At 39.2% G+C, this 25,637-nt stretch overlaps 1 protein-coding gene across 10 annotated transcripts in view; it reads left to right on the top strand.

The window, feature by feature from the left end:
• Positions 1 to 25,637, top strand: part of PPFIBP2 (PPFIA binding protein 2) — a 315,010-nt gene that overhangs the window by 199,523 nt on the left and 89,850 nt on the right. For 7 of the 10 annotated variants that reach the window (XM_053720270.1, XM_053720274.1, XM_053720272.1 and 4 more), the window contains 2 exons: positions 585 to 696; positions 21,837 to 21,869. In XM_053720270.1, the coding sequence (XP_053576245.1) occupies positions 585 to 696; positions 21,837 to 21,869 (145 nt within the window). The remainder of the gene's footprint in view (positions 1 to 584; positions 697 to 21,836; positions 21,870 to 25,637) is intronic. The other 3 variants (XM_053720273.1, XM_053720276.1, XM_053720280.1) reach the window with 1 other exon arrangement.

Raw genomic sequence — 25,637 nt, 5'->3', positions numbered from 1 at the left:
AATAGCACAAGTCTAGCAAGAACACACTATTAATTCCCTCCCTCCAGCATGCTTTGTGGAATAGAGCAGTCTCAACGCTGGTGGAAAGACCACGCTATAAAACAATCAAGTCCCAAAAAAAGGCCAGCGACATACAGGGTACGTCGCTGGTCCTTAAGGGGTTAAGATGGATATGGAAAGCCAGTTAAGGGGAAATCGGAGAATATCAGAAGGAATTGGTATGGGAGATGCATTTAAATGAATATATAGTTGCCAAATTTTTCTAGTAGTGCATTTCAAATGTTTGTTCCATTGACATGAAATGCGTGAGGGATAGCTAGGATTATTTAGATTGAAAGTAATACTGCAGTATTGATTTTGTACTTCTGACTAATCCCTCATTGGATGATGAAACTGCTTTTGTTTTACTGGTTGACGTACAAATACGTACACATTATTACAAAAATTGTGTTTATTCAAGACAGAAACTACATGGGTTTAAAAAAAAAAAGCCTCAATAAAAAAACAAGATTGTAGAAATAAATATGTTGCAATAGTGCAAATAATCTAAATCCATTGATCTGTATTCTGATTGTGTGCTGCAGGCTGAGATTGCACAACTCCAGGAACAGCTAGCACTGAAGGATGCGGAAATTGAGCGGTTGCAAAGTCAAATTACCTCCAAGAACACTGCTCAGAATGAATCTGCTGAAAGAGGTAGGACGCGCATTACCTTTGTGTTATTGTTGGAGTATGTATGTTGCAAACTCACAAATCAGGTCACTGGTTAATATTGATCCCAAGATATTATATATTAGTGGATTCATACAGAAGCATTTATTTTGTAACACGTGCCAATTTTAGCTTATAAATGTTACTGTTGCAAAATACTATTTAACGGTATTGTGTATTTGAACAACAAGAATAGGACTCCACTGATGTAGTTAAGTTAACCCATTTCTTTATATTTTTAGTTTAATATATAACTAGGATATTGGCAGATTTTATATATTTGAGATGCCTAAAAGATACATCACCTTAAAGGGACACTGAACCCAAATTTTTCCTTTCATGTTTCAGATAGAGCATGCAATTTTAAGCCACTTTCTAATTTATTCCTATCATCAATTTTTCTTCGTTCTCTTGCTATCTTTATTTTAAAAAGAAGACATCTAAGCTTTTTTTTTATTATTCAGAACTCTGGACAGCACTTTTTTATTGGTGGATGAGTTTATCCACCAATCAGCAAGAACAACCCAGGTTGATCACCAAAAATGGGCCGGCATCTAAACTTACTTTCTTGCATTTCATATAAAGATACCAAGAGAATGAAGAAAATTTGATAATAGGAGTAAATTAGAAAGTTGCTTAAAATGTCATGTTCTATCTGAATCACGAAAGAAAATTTTTGGGTACAGTGTCCCTTTAAAGGGACACTCAAGTTAATAATTAATCTTTCATGATTCAGATAGAGCAGCAATTTTAAACAACTTTCCAATTTACTTCCATTAACAAAGTGTGCACAGTCTTTTTATATTTACACTTTGAGTCACCAGCTTCTACTGAGCATGTGCAAGAATTCGCAGTATATACGTATATGCATTTGTGATTGGCTGAGAGCTGTGACATGATATGGGGGAGTGGAAAAAGACATAACTTTAAAATTTGTCAGAAAAAAAATCTACTACTCATTTGAAGTTCAGACTAAGTGCTATTGCATTGTCTTTTTATCACACATTTGTTGATTATGAAAATCTATTGTATTTCTCTGTCCTTTAAGTTTACCAATAAAAAACCCTGCCTAAAAGTCAGGGTATAAAGTGCTAAATTTGTATCCTTAGTGTGGATTCTATCCAAAAGAATTCAAGGCAAAAGGTAGAGCACAATGATTCAGTTCTAATAATGATTTCTCCAACCATTTAAAAGCAATCGTACATAAAGTTACTTCTATAACCAATGTTGCTTTGTTCTTTTGGTATTCTTACTTAAAAGCTAAATCTAGGAGGTTCATATGCTAATTTCTAAGCCCTTGAAGGCCACCTCTTAGCTCAGGGCATTTTGGCAGTTTTTCACCCCTAGAGAGTGTTCATGTGTTTCATATAGATAACACTATGCTCATGCACGTGGAGTTCCAGGGAGCCAGCACTGATTGGCTAAAATGCAAGTCTGTCAAAAGAACTGACATAAGGGGCAGTTTGCAGAGGCTCAGATACAAGATAATCACAGAGGTAAAAAGTGTATTAATATAACTGTTGATTATGCAAAACTAGGGAATGGGTAATAAAGGAATTATCTATCTTTTAAAACAATAAATATTCTGGTGTAGACTGTCCCTTTAAGGCTGATGTGACTATATCATAGCTGCCCTATATGGCTTCTATAGTTTAGACAGTTTTACCCTACACTTTTCTCCTCTTTAATTTGTTCCCCTCCATTTTACTGGACTTGTGTGTATTAAATTGTTTACAAATAATTTGAAATAGCTGATTTTGCCTGTGGTATCCCCACCTATACTGATAGTTATTATGCTTTAGTACAGGCTATTGACAAACTATCGCCTAGATTTAGAGTACTGCGTTAGCCGTCAAAAGCAGCGTTAAGGGGTCCTAACGCTGCTTTTGGCCGCCCGCTGGTATTTAGAGTCGTGTAGGTAAAGGTGTAACGCTCACTTTCAAGCCACGACTTTTCCATACCGCAGATCCCCTTACGCCAATTGCTATCCTATCTTTTCAATGGGATCTTCCTAACGCCGGTATTTAGAGTCTTGGCTGAAGTGAGCGGTAGACCCTCTACCGACAAGACTCCAGCCGCAGAAAAAAGTCAGTAGTTAAGAGCTTTCTGGGCTCTTAACTACTGTGCTATAAAGTACACTAACACCCATAAACTACCTATGTACCCTTAAAACGAGGTCCCCCCACATCGCCGCCACTATATAATAAATGATTTTAACCCCTAATCTGCCGACCGCACACCGCCGCCACCTACATTATCCCTATGAACCCCTAATCTGCTGCCCCTAACATCGCCGACACCTACATTATATTTATTAACCCCTAATCTGCCCCCCCCCCCCCCCAACGTCGCCGCTACCTTACCTACACTTATTAACCCCTAATCTGCCGACCGGACCTCGCCGCCACTATAATAAATGTATTAACCCCTAAACCTCCGCACTCCCGTCTCACAAACACTATAATAAATGTTATTAACCCCTAATCTGCCCTCCCCAACATCGCCACCTAACTTCAAGTATTAACCCCTAATCTGATGACCGGACCTCGCCGCTACTCTAATAAATGTATTAACCCCTAAAGCTAAGTCTAACCCTAACACCCCCCTAAGTTAAATATAACTTTAATCTAACAAACTAAATTAAATCTTATTAACTTAAGTATTCCTATTTAAAACTAAATACTTACCTGTAAAATAAACCCTAAACTAGGATTTATTTTGCAGGTAATTTTGTAATTATTTTAACTAGGTAGCTATTAAATAGTTAATAACTATTTAATAGCTATTGTAGCTAGTTAAAATAAATACAAAGTTGCCTGTAAAATAAATATAAATCCTAAAATAGCTACAATATAATTATTCGTTATATTGTAGCTATATTAGGGTTTATTTTACAGGTAAGTATTTAGTTTTAAATAGGAATACTTTAGTTAATAAGAGTTAATTTATTTCGTTAGATTATAATTATATTTAACTTAGGGGGGTGTTAGGGTTAGGCTTTAAGGGTTAATACATTTATTATAGTAGCGGCGAGGTCCGGTCGGCAGATTAGGGGTTAATAAGTGTAGGTAAGGTAGCGGCGACGTTGGGGGGGCAGATTAGGGGTTAATAAATATAATATAGGGGTCGGCGGTGTTAGGTTCAGCAGATTTGGGCTACATAGGGATAATGTAGGTTGCGGCGGTGTCCTGAGCGGCAGATTAGGGGTTAATAATATTATGCAGGTGTCAGCGATAGCGGGGGCAGCATATTAGGGGTTAATAAGTGTAAGGTTAGGGGTGTTTAGACTCGGGGTTCATGTTAGGGTGTTAGGTGCAGATTTAGAAACTGTTTCCCCATAGGAAACAATGGGGCTGCGTTAGGAGCTTAACGCTGCTTTTTTGCAGGTGTTAGGGTTTTTTTCTGCCTAAACTGCCCCAATGTTTCCTATGGGGGAATCGTGCATGAGCACATTTTTCCAGCTAGCCGCTACCGTAAGCAACGCTGGTATTGAGGGTTGGAGTAGCGGTAAATTTGCTTAACGCTCCCTTTTTGGAGCCTAACGCAGCCCTTCAGAGAACTCTCAATACCAGGGTTGTTTAGAAGCAGCGCTAGAAAAAAAGACGCGTAGCTAAAGCACCCCTTCCGCCGCAGAACTCTAAATCTAGGCGAATGTAAACACAGCCAGCAGAAGAAATTACATTCCCAGTGGGGTGTAGAAGAGATAAGTAATAAAATATTTGCATTATTCTCTCTAAGGATCAGGCTTTGGTATACAGACAGATGGATAAGGAAGCATATGTGTGTACAGAAAGTGACAAAATAATGAGATCTGATTTTACCTGCAGTTTAAGCCCGATTTTAATAGGCTGTTGTTTTAAAGAACAAAACCAGCTATTTCAGTAATACAACAATACCTAAAGAAGCAATTTCTCATACATGCTATACTCTGCAACTGGTATAACAAGTTATTAGAAACATGTTAAAAGGTACAGTGTACTGTAAAAAAAAATGTTTTCCCTTTTTAACCCCTTAATGACCACAGCACTTTTCCATTTTCTGTCCGTTTGGGACCAAGGCTATTTTTACATTTTTGCGGTGTTTGTGTTTAGCTGTAATTTTCTTCTTACTCATTTACTGTACCCACACATATTATATACCGTTTTTCTCGCCACTAAATGGACTTTCTAAAGATACCATTATTTTCATCATATCTTATAATTTACTATAAAAACAAAATATAAAATATGAGGAAAAATTGAAAAAAACACACTTTTTCTAACTTTGACCCCCAAAATCTGTTACATATCTACAACCACCAAAAAACACCCATGCTAAATAGTTTCACAATTTTGTCCTGAGTTTAGAAATACCCAATGTTTACATGTTCTTTGCTTTTTTTGCAAGTTATAGGGCCATAAATACAAGTAGCACTTTGCTATTTCCAAACCACTTTTTTTTCCAAAATTAGCGCTAGTTACATTAGAACACTAATATATTTCAGGAATCCCTGAATATCCCTTGACATGTATATATTTTTTTTTAGTAGACATCCCAAAGTATTGATCTAGGACAATTTTGGTATATTTCATACCACCATTCACCGCCAATGCGATCAAATACAAAAAATCGTTCACCTTTTTCAAAAATTTTTTCACAAACTTTCGGTTTCTCACTGAAATTATTTACAAACACTTGTGCAATTATGGCATAAAATGGTTGTAAATTCTTCTCTGGGATCCCCTTTGTTCAGAAATAGCAGACATATATGGCTTTGGCGTTGCTTTTTGGTAATTAGAAGGCCGCTAAATGCCACTGCGCACCACAAGTGTATTATGCCCAGCAGTTAAGGGTTAATTAGGGAGCTTTTAGGGAGCTTGTAGGGTTAATTTTAGCTTTAGTGTAGTATAGTAGACAACCCCAAGTATTGATCTAGGCACATTTTGGTATATTTCATGCCACCATTTCACCGCCAAATGCGATCAAATTGAAAAAAAAGTTAAATTTTTCACAATTTTAGGTTTCTCACTGAAATAATTTACAAAACAGCTTGTGCAATTATGGCACAAATGGTTGTAAAATACTTGTCTGGGATCCCCTTTGTTCAGAAATAGCAGACATATATGACTTTGGCGTTGCTTTCTGGTAATTAGAAGGCCGCTAAATCCTGCTGCGCCCTCACACGTGTATTATGGCTAGCAGTGAAGGGGTTAATTAGGGAGTTTGTAGGGAGCTTGCAGGGTTAATTTTAGCTTTAGTGTAGAGATCAGCCTCCCACCTGACACATTCCCACCCCCTTGATCCCTCCCAAACAGCTCCCTTCCCTCCCCCACCCCACAATTGTCCCCGCCATCTTAAGTACTGGCAGAAAGTCTGCCAGTACTAAAATAAAAGGGTTTTTAAAAAAATAAAAAAATTTTTAGCATATTTACATATGCTAGGGTGTAGGATCCCCCCCTTAGCCCCAACCTCCCTGATCCCCCCCCCCAAAACCGCTCTCTAAACCCTCCCCTCTGCCTCATTGGGGGCCATCTTGGGTACTGGCAGCTGTCTGCCAGTACCCAGTTTGCAAAAAAAAGTGCTTTTTTTATTTTTGTTTGGCTTTTTTCTGTAGTGTAGCTTCCCCCCCCCACACCGACAAACCCCCACCACCTTGCTGATCGTTTTTTTAAAAAAAAAAAATATTTAGACATTTAAACATTTTTAACATTTTTTATTAATAAATTTTCTGTAGCATAGCGGTTCCCACCCGCTCCCTCCCCGTGCACGCCCCCGCGTCCGTGCGTGCCCCCGCTCATCCCAGCCCACGATCCCGCCCCCCCTGCACATAACCAGGGCCATCGATGGCCGCCTCCCGGTCCGGCTCCCACCCACCAACGCAGGGAGCCACCGATCTCCGGTGCAGAGAGGGCCACAGAGTGGCTCTCTCTGCACCAAATGGCTTAAAAAGGTTATTGCAGGATGCCTCCATATCGAGGCATCACTGCAATAACCGGAAAGCAGCTGGAAGCGAGCGGGATCGCTTCCAGCTGCTTTCCACACCGAGGACGTGCAGGGTACGTCCTCAGGCGTTAACTGCCTTTTTTTTGAGGACGTACCCTGCACGTCCTCGGTCGTTAAGGGGTTAAAGGGCCATAATACCCAAATATTTAAACACTTGAAAGTGATGCAGCATAGCTGTAAAAAGCTGACTAGAAAATATCACCTGTACATCTCTATGTAAAAAAGAAAGATATATTTTACCTCAAAAGTTTTTCAGTAGCCACATCCCATTGTAAAGGACTTCTAAGCAACAAATCAGTATGTCTGGCCCAGGACAGCGGAAGGAGCGAGCATTTGTGCACACATCTTATTTCCCTATTCAGTGTAAGGAAGTTTACAATGAAATCTCATGATTTAAGTGAAATCTCATGAGATCACAGTAAAAGAGTTCATGACCTTAGCACTGCTGGATGCGGATTGGGCTGCTGTTCATTTCTTCATTTTTTTATTTATTTTTTTACCTGCAGCTGAGCAGCAGCTGAGTATAACTTTTTACACAGAACTTACTCTGCTGAGCTGAGGAAATTGTGAGGTAAAATATTTTCCTTTTTTACATAGAGATGCTCAGGTGATATTTTCCTGTCAGCTTTTTATAGTTATACTGCATCAGTTTCAAGTGATTTAGTATATGAGTATTATGTCCCTTTAAGTTTGAACAAAGTTTCTTTTCAAATTTCAGTTTTCAAAGTTGCATAACTTTTGAAACGAAGATTGTATAATGCTGAAATTTAGCATTTCTGTAGCTATTAATAATATAGATGGTGGCGTAGCAAGACGTCTCTGGAGCGTTGTGTTGTTTCCCTGCAGGCAGTAAAGATAATATGGCCTTGAGTTAAGAACAAAACTATTAATTGACTCAAATAGAAATCAGGTGTTATGTCTGACTGAGCCTTGACTTGGCACTTAGGTGTTGGAACATTTACGCTCAGAAGCAGATCAAAAGGACAAATACATAGATCTCCTCTTATCAACACCTGATTATTTTTATTTATTTAGATTTCTTTCTTATGACACGGTGAGTCCACGGAATCATCAATTACTGTTAAGAATATCACTCCTGACCAGCAGGAGGAGGCAAAGAGCACCACAGCAAAGTTGTTAAGTATCACTTCCCGTCCCACAAACCCCAGTCATTCTCTTTGCCTTCAGTGCAAGGAGGAGGTGAAGTTATAGGTGTCCTGTAAAAGATTCTTCTATCAATATTTTTTTGTTTTGAAGCCAGGGTTTGCTTGCTCTGATCTTCCCTATCTACTGGGTTTAGCTGTATTCCACGTTCGTCTCTTCAGTAGGGCTATGGTAGCTTTTAAGCAGTCAAGAACTAGTGGGGTGGGCCTTACTGTGATTTCCTGACAGTTGCTGCCCTTTCATAGAATACCAGAGTAGGCTTACTCTGTTCTTCTCCATCCATAGGTCTCTGTGAGGAGTGGCTTCCTCTCATACTGGTGAGATGTCCTTCCTGTCGGACAGGGGTGCAGGTAAGTGCCAATTTTGAATTTTATTCAGTTTTCTTGGCACATAAAAGTTCCACTGCACCATTTATGGGATAAGTTATCCTGAGTTCAGGATACATAAGACAGGGGCAGGGCTCTGCTGTGTTACGGTGGGTAAGAATGTGGAATAAAAACGAAAGTATTCAGTTTTTTATTCTGGTGGCTCAGGTTTCATAGGCAGTCAAATTATTGAATGTTTTGGAGGTGACACATTTATTACAGAGGGACCTGGAATTTTTTCCATTACGGCTGTTTTTTTGCGGCCATTACGTGACGTTACAGGGGCGGAGTTCTTCTCTGACTGCAAAGCGCTCTAGCTTTGCGCTCTTTTCTCCAGTCTCATTTCCTGTCAGCTTACACACAGGGAAATAGCGTGCGTGGTCCAGATTTCAGTCCTCAATAGTTTGAAGGGCAGGTAGGCACCCCAGCTTAGCTCTGTGGTGTAGAGGGGCCAGCCGTTTTCACTTTTTATATAAATTCTGTTTTTCCTAAAAATCCTGTTTAAAGGTTTCGTTTTGCATTGCGGTTTAAAACCGATCCTTGCTGTTTAAAAATTAAAGAGACCAGTACATGAATCTATTAAATTAAGGTAAGAGTAAAAAAGTTTTTTTTAATTTTTTCTGTGTAAAGATGGAAGTTCAGTTTACTCCTGAAACAGAGTGCAAGATCTGTTGTAGTGCCCATGTTGAACCTCCTCTGCCTTTTTGTGGTTCTTGCATTGAAAGAACCTTAATGTATAAGGATAGACTTTTTGTTACTGAGCCACCAATCTCTCAGGAGGATTCAGGCAATGCCACAGTCTCCTCCTTTACCATCTCAAGCAGTGCCCTGCGGTCCCTTGCAGGCTCTTGGTGGTTTTTTTTAAGGCAGAGATTGCTGCCCAGGAATCCTTAGCGGTATCTGAGGCGCTAGCTGCTATTCCCTTACTGCACAGGAAGCGTAAGAGGAAGTCTAGAGAACCAGATAGTAAAGTTTCTGATCTTGTTCAGGCTAAACAAGTTGCTCTGTCCCATAAGTCGGAAGATAAAGATACTTCAGTAGCCTCTGAGGGTGAAATCTCAGATTCAGATAGTGTAATCCCTTCTTCTGATGCTGAAGTGGTTTCCTTCAGATTTAAGCTTGAACACCTCTGTGTGTTAAAGAGGTTTTAGCTACTTTGGTTGACTCCGATGGTTAAATAGATATTTTGATGTCCCCTCTCCTGGAGAGGTGTTTCCAGTTCCAGACTGTGCCATGGAAATTATTACCCAGGAATGGGAAAAACCAGGGATTCCCTTCTCTCCCTCCCCTGTCTTTAAAAAAAAATGTTCCCATTGGCAGACGGTCCCAAAGGTGAAAGGAGCAATTTCCACTTTGGCAAAGAGATTCCTATCGAGGATAGTTATTTGTTCAAAGACCCCACGAATAAAAAACTGGAGGAATTTTTAAAGAAAATGTATATTTATCAAGGGTTACAATGGCAACTGGCAGTGTGCATTGCCACAGTAACCAGTGCTGCAGCCTATTGGTTCTAGACACTTTCTGATTCTCTTCAAGCGGAAACTCCCTTGGAGGAAATTCAGGATAGTATAAAGGCTCCTAAATTAGCTAACTCCTTTATCACAGATGCTTCCTTACAGGTCATTAAATTGGGGGCGAATATTTCCAGTTTTGCAATCTTAGTGCGTAGAGCGTTATGGCTTAAGTCTTGGTCTGCTGATGTTTCTTCCAAATCTAAGCTTTTGGCAATTCCTTACAAGGGTAAGACCTTGTTCGGTCCAGCCTTAACGGAAATTATTTCCAATATCACGGGTGGAAAAGGTTATTTTCTTCCTCAAGACAAGAAGAACAAGATGAAAGGACGCCAGGCTAATTTTCGCTCCTTTCGTAACTTCAGAGGTAAATCTTACCAGGCCTCTTCCAAGCAAGAACAACCCAAGCCTTCTTGGAAGCCTAGTCAGTCCTAGAACAAGGGGAAGCAATCCAAGAAACCCGCCGCAGAATCCAAGTCAGCATGAAGGCGTTGCCCCCCCCGATTCAGGATCGGATCAGGTGGGGGGCGGACTCTCTTTGTTCACGCAAGCTTGGGAAAGATATGTTCCGGACCCGTGGGCAGTAAACATACTTTCCCAGGGGTACAAGTTGGAGTTCAAAACTTTCCCTCCAGTGGGCAGGTTCCACCTCTCAAGATTATCTGTAGACCAGACAAAAAGAGAGGCGTTCTTGAAATGCGTTCAGGACCTTTCCCTCTTAGGAGTAATGGCGCCTGTCCCAGAACAGAAACAGGGTCTAGGGTTTTACTCAAACCTGTTTTCCCAAAAAAGAAGGTACTTTCAGGCCCATTCTAGATCGCAAGTTATTAAACAAATTCCTTAGTTCCATCCTTTAAGATGGAGACTATCCGCTCCATTCTACCCCTGATTCAAGAGGGTCAATTCATGTCAACCATAGACCTGAAGGATGCTTACCTTCACGTTCCCATTCACAGGTACCATCACAAATATCTGAGGTTTGCCTATCTAGACAAACACTATCAATTTGTGGCTCTTCCTTTCGGCCTTGCCACAGCACCCAGAGTCTTTTCAAAGGTTCTGGGACCTCTATTGGTGGTAATTTAGGCCCAGGGAATTGCAGTGGCGCCTTATCTGGTTGACATTCTGGTTCAGGCGCCATCTCTGCAACTGGCAGAATCTCATACACAAAACTTGTTGGCGCTTCTCCGTTCCCACAGTTGGAAGGTCAATCTGGAGAAAAGTTCCAGCTACAAGGGTGATCTTCCTGGGAACCATTATAGATTCTCTAATAATGAAGATATTTCTGACGGAGGTCAGAAGAGACAAGATTCTGTCCACTTGCCTGTCTCTACAGTTGGCGGATCGGCCATCAGTAGCCCAATGCATGGAGGTAATCGGGTTGATGGTGGCTTCCATGGACATAGATCAGTTTGCTCGGTTCGATCTGAGACCTCTGCAGCTATGCATGCTCGCTCAGTGGAACGGGGATTATACAGATCTATCTCAGAGGATAGTTCTGGATCAATCAACAAAGGACTCCTTACCGTGGTTAATGTCACAAGAACATCTGTCCCAGGGGACGTGTTTTCAGAGACCCTCTTGGGTAATTGTGACCATGGATGCCAGTCTGTTAGGTTGGGGTGCAGTCTGAGACTCGTTGAAGGTGCAGGATCCTTGGTCCCAGGAGGAATCTGCTCTCCCCATAAACATTCTGGAGTTGAGAGCGATCTTCAATGCCTTGATGGCTTGGCCTCAGCTGGCTCTGGGATGGTTTATCAGATTCCAGATGGACAACATAACCTCAGTGGACTACATTAACCACCAAGGGGGAACTCAGAGCTCCTTAGCCATGAAGGAGGTGGCTCGGATCATCCAGTGGGCGGAGGCTCGCAATTGTCGTCTTATCTGCCATTCACATTCCAGGAGTGGACAATTGGGAAGCGGACTTCCTGAGCAGACAGACTTTCCATCCCGGGGAGTGGGAACTTCATCTGGAAGTGTTCTCCAGGGTAACAGCCAAATGGGGGTTACCAGAATTGGATCTGATGGCGTCTCATCAGAACACCAAGCTCCCAAAGTACGGTTCGAGGTCAAATGATCCTTAAGCCTTTCTGATAGATGCTCTGGCAGTTCCTTGGAACTTCAGGTTGGCGTACCCGTTTCCTCCATTTGCTCTCCTTCCGAGAGTCATCACTCGAATCAAGCAGGAGAGAGCATCAGTGATTCTAATAGCTCCTGCATGGCCTCTCAGAATCTGGTATGCGGATCTGGTAGAGATGTCGTCCCTACCTCTGTGGAGACTACCTCTCAGGAAGGACCTTCTGCTTCAGGGGCCCTTTCTTCATCCAAATCTCGTTTCTCTGAAGCTGACTGGAGATTGAACGCTTGATTTTGGCCAATGGTGGTTTTTCCGATTCGGTTATTGAGACCATGGTTCAGGCTAGTAAGCCTGTTATTAGAAAAATTTACCATAAGATATGGCGTAAATATCTTTATTGGTGTGAGTCTAATAGATATTCTTGGAGTAAGGTCAGGATCCCAAAGATTTTATATTTTCTCCAGGAAGGCCTTGAGAAGGCGGTATCTGTCAGTACCCTCAAGGGTTAGATCTCTGCTCTTTTCATTCTGCTTCACAAGCGTCCGGCGGACAGGCCGGATGTACAATCCTTTTGTCAGGCTCTGATCAGAATCAGGCCTGTGTTAAAATCAATTGCTTCACCTTGGAGTCTTAACCTTGTTCTTAAAGTTCTACAACAGGCTCTGTTTGAGCCCATGCACTCCATAGATATTAAATTATTATCTTGGAAGGTTATGTTTCTTACTGCTATTTCTTCTGCTCTGAGAGTTTCTGAACTCTCAGCTTTACAGTGTGATTCTCCTTATCTCATTTTTCAAGCAGATAAGGCAGTACTCCCTACCAAGTTTGGTTTTCTTCCTAAGGCTGTTTCGGACAGGAATATTAATTAGAAAACCGTTGTTCCTTCTCTCTGTCCTAATCCTTCTTCTCTTAAGAAACGCTTATTACACAACTTAGACATTGTACGTGCTCTTAAGTTCTATTTTCCCGGCTACAAAAGATTTTCGTCAGTCTTCTGCTTTGTTTGTTTGTTTGCTTTTCTGGGAAACGTAAGGGTCAGAAAGCTACTGCCACTTCTCTTTCTCTCTGGTTGAGAAGTATTATTCGCTTGGCATAAGAGACTGCTGGCAAGCAGCCTCCTGAGAGAATTACAGCTCATTCCACCAGGGCAGTGTCTTCTTCGTGGGCCTTCAAGAATGAGGCCTCTGTAGAACAGATCTGTAAGGCTGCAACTTGATCTTCTTTGCACACTTTTTAAAAATTCTATAAATTTGATACTTTTGCCTCGGCTGAGGCTTCTTTTGGGAGAAAGGTTCTTCAAGCAGTGGCGCCTTTCTGTTTAGGTTACCTGTCTTGTCCCTCCCTTATCATCTGTGTCCTCTAGCTTGGGTATTGATTCCCAACAGTAATTGATGATCCAGTGGACTCGCCGTGTCATAAGAAAGAAAACAAAATGTATGCTTACCTGATAAATTTTATTTCTTGACACAGTGAGTCCACAGCCCTAACTGTTTTATCAGACAGTTTTGTTTATAACAACCTCAGGCACCTCTGCACCTTGTGTTACTTCCTTTCTCTCCTTTTCTTTCGGTTGAATGACTAGGGTTTGTGGGAAGGGAAATGATACTTAACAGATTTGCTGTGGTGCTCTTTGCCGCCTCCTGCTGGTCAGGAGTTATATTCCCAACAGTAATTGATTATCCCGTGGACTCACCGTGTCAAGAAAGAAAGAAATTTATCAGGTAAGCATACATTTTTTGTTTCTTTGCCATATCCCGATACACTGATACCCTATACAGTGTATTACTTTTTTGAACATTTATGACACAATACTAACCTATTTAAAGGCCACCCTGCTGTCTTCACACCAAGCATTATTTAGTATGGCCTTCTAGAACTTTCATAATTGGCTATTATTAAGCTACTAAAAGTGAGATCCTAAGCCTGACCTACCAACATTTTTTCAGTTGCTTTTATACTATTACACTTTTGCTGCCTATATTCATACATTGGGTCCCCATTTATAATAGTGCAGCTGGATATATTTCCCAGGCAGGGAACCTGTCTACCCACATTTACAGCCAGCAAGGATGCATAGATTGATGGAATTTGACTGCACAGGCAAAATTGTCACATTGTTGTCTGGGGTCATTTTATCTCCACCACCACTTCTGATGGCCCCTTCTTAACATGTGGCTGTATGTTCTGGTTACATTTATAAACCTTGAAATCTTTAATAAACCTGTCAGCAACACCAATTATGCTGCAGTTTATTTTTCATTATATGAGAGGAGAAATTACAAATATGTGCACTAGTATAAGGTCCAGTCATCTGTAGGTTGATACAGGCACTATCTTAAAGTGATATGAAACAGGGCTCCTTTTAGTAAAAAAAATAAAAAAATAAATCAAAGTAAACCTAAAAAGAAACAGATTGTGTTAAAAACAGCAAACCATGTGCAAAATGAGCTCTTAAAAAATCTGTGCAGCCACTACCTATAGCAGGTTAAGGGAGCTGAAATGCTGAGAGCTTCAAGGGACAGTATACACCAATTTTAATTTATCTGCTTGTAATACACTAGTATAAAGAATATTATGCACAAATACTGATATAAAAATCCAGTATAAAATCTTTTAAAAACTTACTTAGAAGCTCCCAATTTAGCAGTTGACTAACTTAGTCTGGAACGCCCACTGAAAGAGACTGAGAGCAGACCCTCACACCTCTCCTGCATATGAAAAGACCCATTATACAAACAGGAGCAACCAGGAATCTGTAGACATCAGTATACATCTAAAACTTTGGGGCTTGGTTAGGAGTCTGAAAATCAGCACAATGTTATCTAAAGCAAAACTATACATTTTTACAAAAATACCCCAAGATGGCCTATATAACTGGATAACAAAAATAAAGGTTGTATACGTGCGCTGTACAGCTATGGGGTAAAGTGTTTGTTTTTACGTGTGTGGAGTGTGGGGAATTACTATATTCATTTTGTATTAATAAGCACTTCAAATACAACCGAATTTAACGGTTGTCATAGGGTAATACAGTTAGAAAGTTAGCAATTTTTTCTTAAAGAAGTATTTATGATACACAGTAGGAGATTATATCTTCTCTACAGAATATACTGGGTATATAAGAAATAGGTTAACCACACAGATCAGTACTGATTTATTCAAAATCAACATGTATGTGTTTTTTAGATGTGATTTCGAATTGTATGACCGGTCAATAGATTTTTTTTATATAAATTTGTATATTACTTGCAATATCTTAACCTGATTTTATCTGATAATAAATGTTTTATGTTCATTTAGAAAGTTGTAATAGTTTGACACTTTACCCCGTAGCTGTAGTGTATTAATGTAACTGTGTTGGTTATGCAAAACTAGGGAATGGGTTCTCCACATTCAATACTCTTCTCTGCCCACTCCCACCTCCCACCACAACTTTTCTCTCAGCCCAAGATTTCGCCAGCTACTTAAACAACAAAATCGACTCCATCAGAACTGAAATAAGCTCTCAACATACTACCGGTCTCCCACCCCCTCAAAACCTCACAATCATCCAAAACCCACAAAGCCAAAATTTAGCTTATTTGCCCCTGTTACAGAGGATGAAGTTTCTGCCCTTATACTATCCTCTCACCTCACTACCTGTCTCCTTGACCCCATCCCCTCACAACTACTCCCCTCCCTCTCTTCTACCCTTACCCCTATACTCACATACATCTTCAACCTCTCCCTCAGCACTGATATAGTTCCCACATCTCTTAAACATGCATTAGTCACACCTATCCTCAAAAAACCTTCTCTCGATCCAACCTCCCCATCCAATTTCCGCCCTATTTCCCTACTACCTCTTGCCGCAAAGCTTCTTGAAAAGCTATTATATGCACGTCTATCCCATTTCCTTACATTAAACTCCCTCCTTGACCCACTGCAATCTGTATTTTGCCCCCTTCACTCAACAGAGACGGCAATTGTTAAGGTTACCAAAGACCTACTTACAGCAAAATCAAAGGCCACTTTTCTCTACTTATCCTCCTTGATCTGTCTGCAGCCTTTGATACTGTCGACCACCCTCTTTTGCTCTATACCCTCCAATCCTTCAGCATCTGTAACACAGCTCTCTTGGTTCTCTTCCTATCTGTCTAACCGTACCTTTTTAGTGTAGCCTTCTCTGGGGTATCCTCTGCCCCGTTACCTCTTTCTGTTGGGGTACCGCAAGGCTCTGTCCTCCGTCCCCTTCTCTTCTCAATCTACACATCCTCACTAGGATCCTTAATAAAGTCCCACTGGTTTAATTATCACTTGTATGCCGACGATACCCAAATTTATCTCTCTGCACCAGAATTATCTCCTTCCTTGCGAACCCGTGTCACTAATTGTCTCTCTCATATCTCATATTGGATATCCTCTCACTACCTCAAGCTAAATCTCTCCAAAACTGAGCTCCTTATTTTCCCCCCTTCTTCAAAAATCTCCACCCCCCATATCTCTATAAATGTTGACAACTCCATCATTAACCCAACCTTACATGCCCGATGTCTTGGGGTCACACTTGACTCAGATCTTTCTTTCACTCCTCACATTCAGTCCTTGGCTAAAGCCTGCCGCTTCCACCTTAAAAACATCGCTAAAATTAGACATTTCCTTACACAAGACACAACAAAGATTTTAATCCACTCTCTCATCCTTTCCCACCTTGACTACTGCAACTCTATTCTCTCTGGTCTCCCTAGCTCCCGCCTAGCTCCTTTACAATCCATAATGAATGCCTCTGCCAGGCTCATCTTCCTTGCACGCCGCTCTTCATCCGCCGCACCTCTCTGCCAATCCCTTCACTGGCTTCCTCTTGCCTCCAGGATTAAACACAAAATTCTCACTCTGACACATCAAGCGCTCAATTGCATTGCTCCCCCCTATATCTCAGACCTTGTCTCCAGATACTCTTCCTCCCGTCCCCTTCGCTCCGCTCATGATCTCCTACTCTCCTCCTCTCTTGTTACCACCTCACATTCCCGTTCCTGAGGACTCTACTATTCAGGGACGCTTACAACCTACACTAACCTTCCTATCTCCACTGCTATCCCCTAAAACCAAATAGCATGTAAATCGTTTTTTATATACCACCCATGTTCATAGCGCTGCAGAACCTGTTGGTGCTCTACAAATACCTGATGATGATGATGATGATGATAATTATCATCAAACTTTTTAACAAATAACCATTTTGGAGTAGGCTGTCCCTTTAACTATAAGCCATTGCTTAGCACTTTGGTTTGTTACAACACTGAAGCAGTCTGTTTTATATCTCTTTAATGTATAGCACCAGAATTGTTTGCTTGATGTTTTCTGTTAAAATGCTGTAAGCAGCAAGCTTGTGGCTATTATTGCTCCCACGTTGGCACTGTAGGCACAGAGATAGTTCTAGACCATAAAATGGGATATCACAAAAGTAAAAATATCCTTTCAGTACAATTTATTCCTTTTGGTTATTTTAAAAACCCCATTCCCTGTGCATTAACAATGTCCTTGCTCTGTATAGAAATCAAGATTTGTTTTAATGGATATAAAATATTGTATATTCATTGTTGCAATGAAAAAAAAAAGCATTGACACTCGTCAAAATTAATGTTTTTTTCTTTAATTATTCAGATAGAGCAGCAATTTTAAACAACTTTCCAATTTACTTTCATTAACAAAATGCACATTTTTTTTATACTTACACTTTTTAACTCAACAGCTCCTACTGAGCATGTGCAAGAATTCACAGAATAAACGTATATGCATTTGTGATTGGCTGATGGCTGTCACATGATACAAGAGGAGTGGAAACAGACATAACTTTTACATTTGTCAAACAAATTTACTACTTATTTGGAGTTTAGACTGTTATTTCATTGTCTTGATATCATGCATTTGTTGTTTATGCAAATTTACAGTATTTACTGGTCATTTAATATAAATCATTGCAATATGTATTCATCACTTAACTTTTATTTGTGCAGTGCCCATTACTTCCTGTCACAACCCTATAAGGAGGCTAGGACCTCTGCAAAAAGGCAAATTTAGTCGTTTTTCCTTTGAAGTGATGCAATATGTATTCATCACTTAACTTTTATTTGTGCAGTGCCCATTATTTCCTGTCACAACCCTATAAGGAGGCTAGGACCTCTGCAAAAAGGCAAATTTAGTCGTTTTTCCTTTGAAGTGTTGCTAGGAGACACCTATCTGCTAGCTGCAACTAGTTTATTGCCCATGTTCAGTATAGGACTTTGCTGCAAAAATCATGTGACCATGAAACCCAAGTTCTGTATGGTAGCTCTCTTATCTAGCTGTGGGTGGCTACACTGATAATTTCTAAGTTATTTGCTGTTTTGTTCTTTTTATGTTAAGTAAAAAAAAACATATGTTAAATTGAATTAAAGGAGCGCTGTTTGATATCCCTTTAAACATAAAGTCACTACCTTGGAAATTCAGTGCAGCTGGCATCTCTAAGTTCTGTCGCTGATGCAGTAATGTGCTAGAACTTCCCCTTTTTTATAAAAATTATATCCTTAGCTAGGCACTCCAATTGACCTAACACTGCTTTATGTGCTAACCTGTTATATTTTAAAGGGATACTAAACCCAAATTTTGTTCTTTAAAGGGACAGTCATGTCCAAAAAAAAGTTCATAATTCAAATAGGGCATGTCATTTTAAACAATTTTCCAATTTACTTTTATCACCAATTTTGCTTTGTTCTCTTGGTATTCTTAGTTAAAAGCTAAACCTAGGAGGTTCATATGCTAATTTCTTAGACCTTGAAGGCCGCCTCTAATCTAAATGCATTTTGACAGTTTTTCACCACTAGAGGGTGTTAGTTGATGTGTTTCATCTAGATAACATTGGGCTCATGCACGTGAATTTACGGAGGAATGAACACTGATTGGCTTAAAGGGACAGTCTAGTCAAAATTAAACTTTAATGATTCAGATAGGGCATGCAATTGTAAACAACTTTCCAAATGACTTTTATCATCAAATTTGCTTTGTTTCCTTGGTGGTATTTTTGAAAATCTAAACCTAGGTAGGCTTAAACTGATTTCTAAACCGTTGAAAACCGCCTCCTAGCTCAGAGCATTTTGAAAGTTTTTCACAGTAAGACAGTAATAGTTCATGTGTGTCATATGGATAACATTGTGCTCACTCCTGTGTAGCTATTTAGGAGTCTGCACTTGTTGTTTAAACTGCATGTCTGACAAGAGCACTGAGATAAGGGGCAGTCTGCAGAGGCTTATATACAAGGTAATCACAGAGGCAAAAGTATATTAATATAAACGTGTTGGTTATCCAAAACTGGGGAATGGGTAATAAAGGGATCATCTATCTTTTTAAACAATAAAAATTCTGGTGTAGACTGTCCCTTAAAATGCAAGTTTCTCAAAAGAACTGAAATAAGGGGGCAGTCTACAGAGGCTTAGATACAAGGTAATTGCATATATTGGCAAAAATGCTTCTAGTAAAAGTTTTAGTGCTAACATTTTTCTGTGCATGTGAAGCATAGCTAGATATTATCAGTGCACCAGCATTATAAATACTGCAGCTGCTCAGCCAGTGGGGCTTGTATCATGTCAGCAATTAACAAATTAAGTCACTAACAGAAGGTTCAGTTACTTTAGGCTCTCTGAGCAAGTACTGTGTTTAAAATGTTTGTTCAGAAAGATTACTTATATACAGTACATATATATTACAAAAATACAAAACTGAAATGCATCCATGCAGATTTCAATGATGGTTATAATGTCCCTTTAAAGTGCCAGTAAACCTAAAAAATAATGTTATATAATTCTGCACATAGTGCAGAATTATATAACATTATATTAGTGCTCGTTTTTTATTACATAATATATCTGTGATTTTTTTATTACAAATGAGGGTTTTCCAGACCCGCCCTCTGTACTCTACTGAGCCGGTCTGGTTTTCCCTCAGAGCGCATCAGGCCAGCTATTTAGTCACAGCCCGGCCCGACCGCGCCATAACATTCAATGCAGCTCGCTCCTGCTCTGTGGTTCACAAAATATTCTTTATAACATAAAATTTGTATATATTTTGTAAAATGAACACCCATGTTCTTTTAAATGCATAATACAAATATAGGGCAATCTGTGTCTTTCATTTTTTTGTTATTAATAATAAAAAATATATTATATATATATATATATATATATATATATATATATATATATATATATACACACACACTCACAAAAGTACACTCCTCTCACATTTTTGTAAATATTTTATTATATCTTTTCATGTGACAACACTGAAGAAATTACACTTTGCTACAATGTAAAGTAGTAAGTGTACAGCCTGTATAACAGTGTAAATTTGCTGTCCCCTCAAAATAACTCAACACACAGCCATTAATGTCTAAACCGTTGGCAACAAAAGTGAGTACACCCCTAAGTGGAAATGTCAAAATTGGGCCCAAAGTGTCAATATTTTGTGTGGCCACCATTATTTTCCAGCACTGCCATAACCCTCTTGGGCATGGAGATCACCAGAGCTTCACAGGTTTCCACTGGAGTCCTCTTCCTCTTTTCCATGACAACATCACGGAGCAGGTGGATGTTAGAGACCTTTTGCGCTCACCCACATTCAATTTGAGGATGCCCCACAGATGCCCAATAGGGTTTAGGTCTGCAGACATGCTTGGCCAGTCCATCACCTTTACCTTCAGCTTCTTTAGCAAGGCAGTGGTCATCTTGGAGGTGTGTTTGGGTTCGTTATCATGTTTGAATACTGTCCTGCGGCCCAGTCTCCACTTCAGTATGTCACAGTACATGTTGGCATTCATGGTTCCCTCAATGAACTGTAGCTCCCCAGTGCCAGCAGCACTCATGCAGGCCCAGACCACGACACTCCCACCACCATGCTTGACTGTAGGCAAGACACACTTGTCTTTGTACTCCTCAACTGGTTGCCGCCCCACACGCTTGACATACTCTGAACCAAATAAGTTTATCTTGGTCTCATTGGACCACAGTACATGGTTCCAGTAATCCATGTCCTTAGTTTGCTTGTCTTCAGCAAACTGTTTGCGGTCTTTCTTGTGCATCATCTTTAGAAGAGGCTTCCTTCTGGGACGACAGCCATGCAGACCAATTTGATGCAGTATGCAGCGTATGGTCTGAGCACTGACAGGCTTACACCCCCCCCCCACCACCACTTCAACCTCTGCAACAATGCTGGCAGCACTCGTATGTCTTTCTCAAAGACAACCTCTGGATGTGACGCTGAGCATGTGCACTAATCTTCCTTGGTCGACCATGGCGAGGCCTGTTCTGTGTGAAACCTATTCTGTGAAACCACTGTATGGCCTTGCCCACCGTACTGTAGCTCAGTTTCAGGGTCTTGGCAATCTTCTTATAGCCTAGGCCATGTTTATGTAGAGCAACAATCCTTTTTTTCAGATCCTCAGAAAGTTCTTAGCCATAAGGTGCCATGTTGAACTTCAGTGACCAGTATTAGAGAGTGTGAGTGCGATAACACCAAATTTAACACACCTGCTCCCCATTCACACCTGAGACCTTGTAACACTAATGAGTCACATGATACCAGGGAGGAAAAAATGGCTAATTGGGCCCAATTTGGACATTTCCACTTAGGGGTGTACTCACTTTTGTTGCCAATGGTTTAGACATTAATGGCTGTGTGTTGTTATTTTGAGGGGACAGCAAATTTACACTGTTATACAGGTTATACACTCACTACTTTACATTTTAGCAAAGTGTAATTTCTTCAGTGTTGTCACATGAAAATATATAATAAAAATATTTACTAAAATGTAAGGGGTGTACTCACTTTTGTGAGATACTGTGTGTGTGTGTATATATATATATATATATATATATATATATATATATATATATATATATATATATATATACGCACGGGTATATGTTATTTGTTTAGGACTAAGTATTACCTTTTGTTTAGATGGAATGCCATTTATGATTCTTACTGTCTTTACTTTTTTCTGTTATTTAGAAGAAGTATTTAGGAGAAAGATGAAAGAAAAACGTAAGCCATAATTCTCATTATCCCGTTGTCGCCTGTGTTGCATTGTTGCATTATAATTATGTGATTTGAGTGTCGCTATTGCTAATTAAAAAGCAATCTGTCATTGTTTGCAGCAAACGGACCGCTCATAATAGCAATTCCAAATAAATTCCCCCTGATCAAAAAATAAATAAAATTAGAATCTTTCTATGAAGAGCAATATTAATTTTGATTTAAATTTTGACTAGCCAATACAAATCTCACACTTTTTTATCCCAAGGGGAGCTAATTGTGTACACAGAACTGTGACCATGCCTCGCTCATTAATGACACCCCCAATTACTGCCATCTGGTTCAACTATGGCACCCCCAATTTTGCCCAAAGATGAGGAAGGTGAGATCTCGGGTATACTGAAGTGACTGCCCATTATATCTTGGTGCGACAATTTTGCCCTCAAGTATCTTGACCACATTTAGGTTCTCGGATGTTTTGCAGTTGCGTTATATCCATAGTTAAATCCCGTAAGCAAATAATATGTCCGCCTAGAGATCACTGTCAGGACAAAATCCCCATAGTGAACTATGGGTACATCAAAAGTAATTTCCCAATTATGGCAGACTTTTATGCTTTCTGAGGTTCCATTAAAACAAATAGCTATACTGGGTCATGAGAGAAAAATGTTAAAGGCATGTATAATAATAAGCTGGGTTTAAAATTCTAAAGTATTAAAGGGATGTTCTAAAACAAAAATGCTGCAATTAAAGGGACACTAAACCCAATTTTTTTCTTTCATGATTCAGCTAGAGCATGAGATTTTAGGCACCTTTCTAATTCACTCCTATTATCAATTTTTCTTTGTTCTCATGCTATCTTGATTTGAAAAAGTAGTACTGTAAGCTTTAGAGCCGGACCATTTTTTGTTCAGCATCTGGGTAGCACTTGCTGATTTGTGGCTAAATGTAGCAAACCAATCAGCAAGTGCTACCAAGGTGCTGAACTAAAAATGGGCCGGCTCCTAACCTTTCATTACTGCTTTTTCAAATCAAGATAGCAAGAGAACAAAGAAAAATTGATAATAGGAGTAAATTAGAAAGTTGCTTAAAATTGCATGCTCTATCTGAATCATGAAAGAAAAAATTTGGGGTTAGTGTCCCTTTAACTCCCGCTTGGGTGCCTCAAGGATTGCAGCTCTTGAGCATGACACAGCCAATGATCGGCGGCTGCATGTGACTGCTGCTTCCGATTGTCTCAGCGATTGTGTCCTGCATGAGAGCTACTATAATTGCAGCTCCCAAGCAGGACTTTGCCAATGTGTTTAATCCCTTTGTAAAGATTAAACGCACAGTAAGTTCGGATCAGTAACACACAAATTACATGCTTTACATTTTAGAGCATGTGTTTGTTTGTTTTTTGTTTTTAAATATGAAGTTAGATTATTACAAAAAAAAGTTGCAACCTCAAAGTGAAAACCTTTCTCTCTAAATAACAATGAAAATGTAATATACAGTAACTTATTCTGTATACGTCCATAGCTCCAGTCGTTGCTCTCTAAATTTACTTATGGTATATCCAGGATATTAGAAGATGATTAATGCCCACTCAAAAGACTTAAAAACAAACCAGTGCTGCAGAATGACCTCTAAGTGTACTAGACTTCAGATAACGACACATGTCCTGTTGCACCACCTATGCCCCCCCCCCCAATATATCAGACACAATGGGGGCTTCTAGTTCTCAGGTTTTTAGGTGATGTTAAGAGAGAATCCCTATAACAGACCAGTAAACTTGATACAAAGTCATTTATAGGCTTCTGTTTGCTAGTGATGTTACCTTCTGTGCTTGCGGTTTAATTATCTGAAATCTTCATGCATGAACATCTGTGTATTTGCTATAAATTGGTGCCTATGATTTGCTTATGCACATTCCTCTTTATTTGTTTCAAGAGTGCTAATTCAATTACAATCTCTAACTTTGTGTTCCAGATTGTAATCTCTTTGTACCCAATTAAACAATGATGATATGTTATGGTAAAGGGGCATTAAAACCAACATTTAATTAACTGAATTAATGAAAATTAAACCATTTTGCAATAAATATTCATTCATTCTTTAGATGACTTACGGAAAGCATTTTGCTTGTCCCATACTCCCTTGATTGACGCTTGAAGTCAAATCATTCTATAACCTAAATATGTAAAATACAGCGTACGTTCTGAGCCAGCTATTGGACACATTGGATGCAATCAAGGGACATTATACACTCATTTTTTCTTTGCATAAATGTTTTGTAGATGATCAATTTATATAGCCCATAAAGTTTTTTTTTTTAAAATAAATGTATAGTTTTGCTTATTTTTAAATAACATTGCTCTGATTTTCAGACTCCTAACCAAGCCCCAAATATTTATGTGAATACCGTCAGCTACCTTCTCCAGCTTGCTCCTGTTTGTGTAAAGGGTCTTTTCATATGCAAAAGAAGGGGGAGGGGGGAGTGTCTTATTTCCCACTTGCAGTGGGCTTTTCAACTACCTTTTCAACAGAGCCAAACTGACAGCTTCTAAGTAAGTTTTTAAACCATTTTATACTGGATTTTTATCAGTATCTGTGCATCTTATTCTTTATAGTAGTGTCTATTACATGCAGTTATATGAAAATGAGTGTATACTGTCCCTTTAAAGCTATTTTGTATGCCTTTTCAGCTGTTTATAATTAATAGCTGATTATATATTATAATAAATAAATAAATATATATATATATATATATATATATATATATATATATATATATATATATATATATATATATATATATATATATATATATATATATATAGCACTGCGGAATCTGTTGGCGCTCTACAAATAACCGATAACAATAATATAACACTACTTTTAATGTCCCTTTATGATTAACTGTGTTTGCTAACAATGTTTTTAGAAACATTTGTAAAACTAGAATCATATTATGTGGGAATCCATTTGATAAAGCCACAGTAAAAGATAAACCGCTCACACATAACTCATAAACTGAATATGACAATAGGAGAAACCCAGTGCTTGGGCCACCATTTACCCAGGAATACCCAAGACAAACAGCATTACTTTAGAAACCATCCTGGAGTCATTTGATGATCATCGAACTGCTTTAGAAGTAATTTGATTATCATCAGACATTATCGGGCTTATAAAATCAACAGCTAAGGTAAACAATTCTGGATGATGAATAACAAGCATGAACAGCCAGTGAATGACTCTAGAGTCATCTCATTTAAATATTTAGGCCTGTGGGCACACTTCAGGATAGCTTCTGATGACTAGTCTGGGGTCATCAATTACTTCAGAATGACTCCAGAAAGATCATCCTCTTTGACTAGGGTACTGATGGTGTTATTCACTATGTAAAGGGACGTTATGTCACATTATGTAAAAGTGTGACTTGTCATTTGGGGTCTATTCTGAACATTCATATATAGATAATTCTCAACTATCAAGGAAAGGTTAAAAAAAAAAAAAACGTCCATGTCACCACTCTCAATCCAAAGATTGATGACTGGTTAATGTAGTTTTATTGCAGAATATTCTCTTAAAGGGACATGAATGTTGAAATTAAACTTTAATGGTTGAAATAATCATGCAATTTTAGGAGAATTTTTAATTGACTTAAAGGGACACTAAACACAATTATTTTCTCTTATGATTCAGATAGAGCATGTCATTTTAAACAACTTTCTAATTTACTCCTATTATCAATTTTCCTTTGTTCTCTTGGTATCTTTATTTGAAAAGCAT

This window comes from Bombina bombina, chromosome 7, assembly GCF_027579735.1.
Source record: "Bombina bombina isolate aBomBom1 chromosome 7, aBomBom1.pri, whole genome shotgun sequence".
Taxonomy (NCBI): domain Eukaryota; kingdom Metazoa; phylum Chordata; class Amphibia; order Anura; family Bombinatoridae; genus Bombina; species Bombina bombina.
Note: the sequence above shows the minus strand (reverse complement) of the source record. Positions and strands in the feature narration are given on the sequence as shown.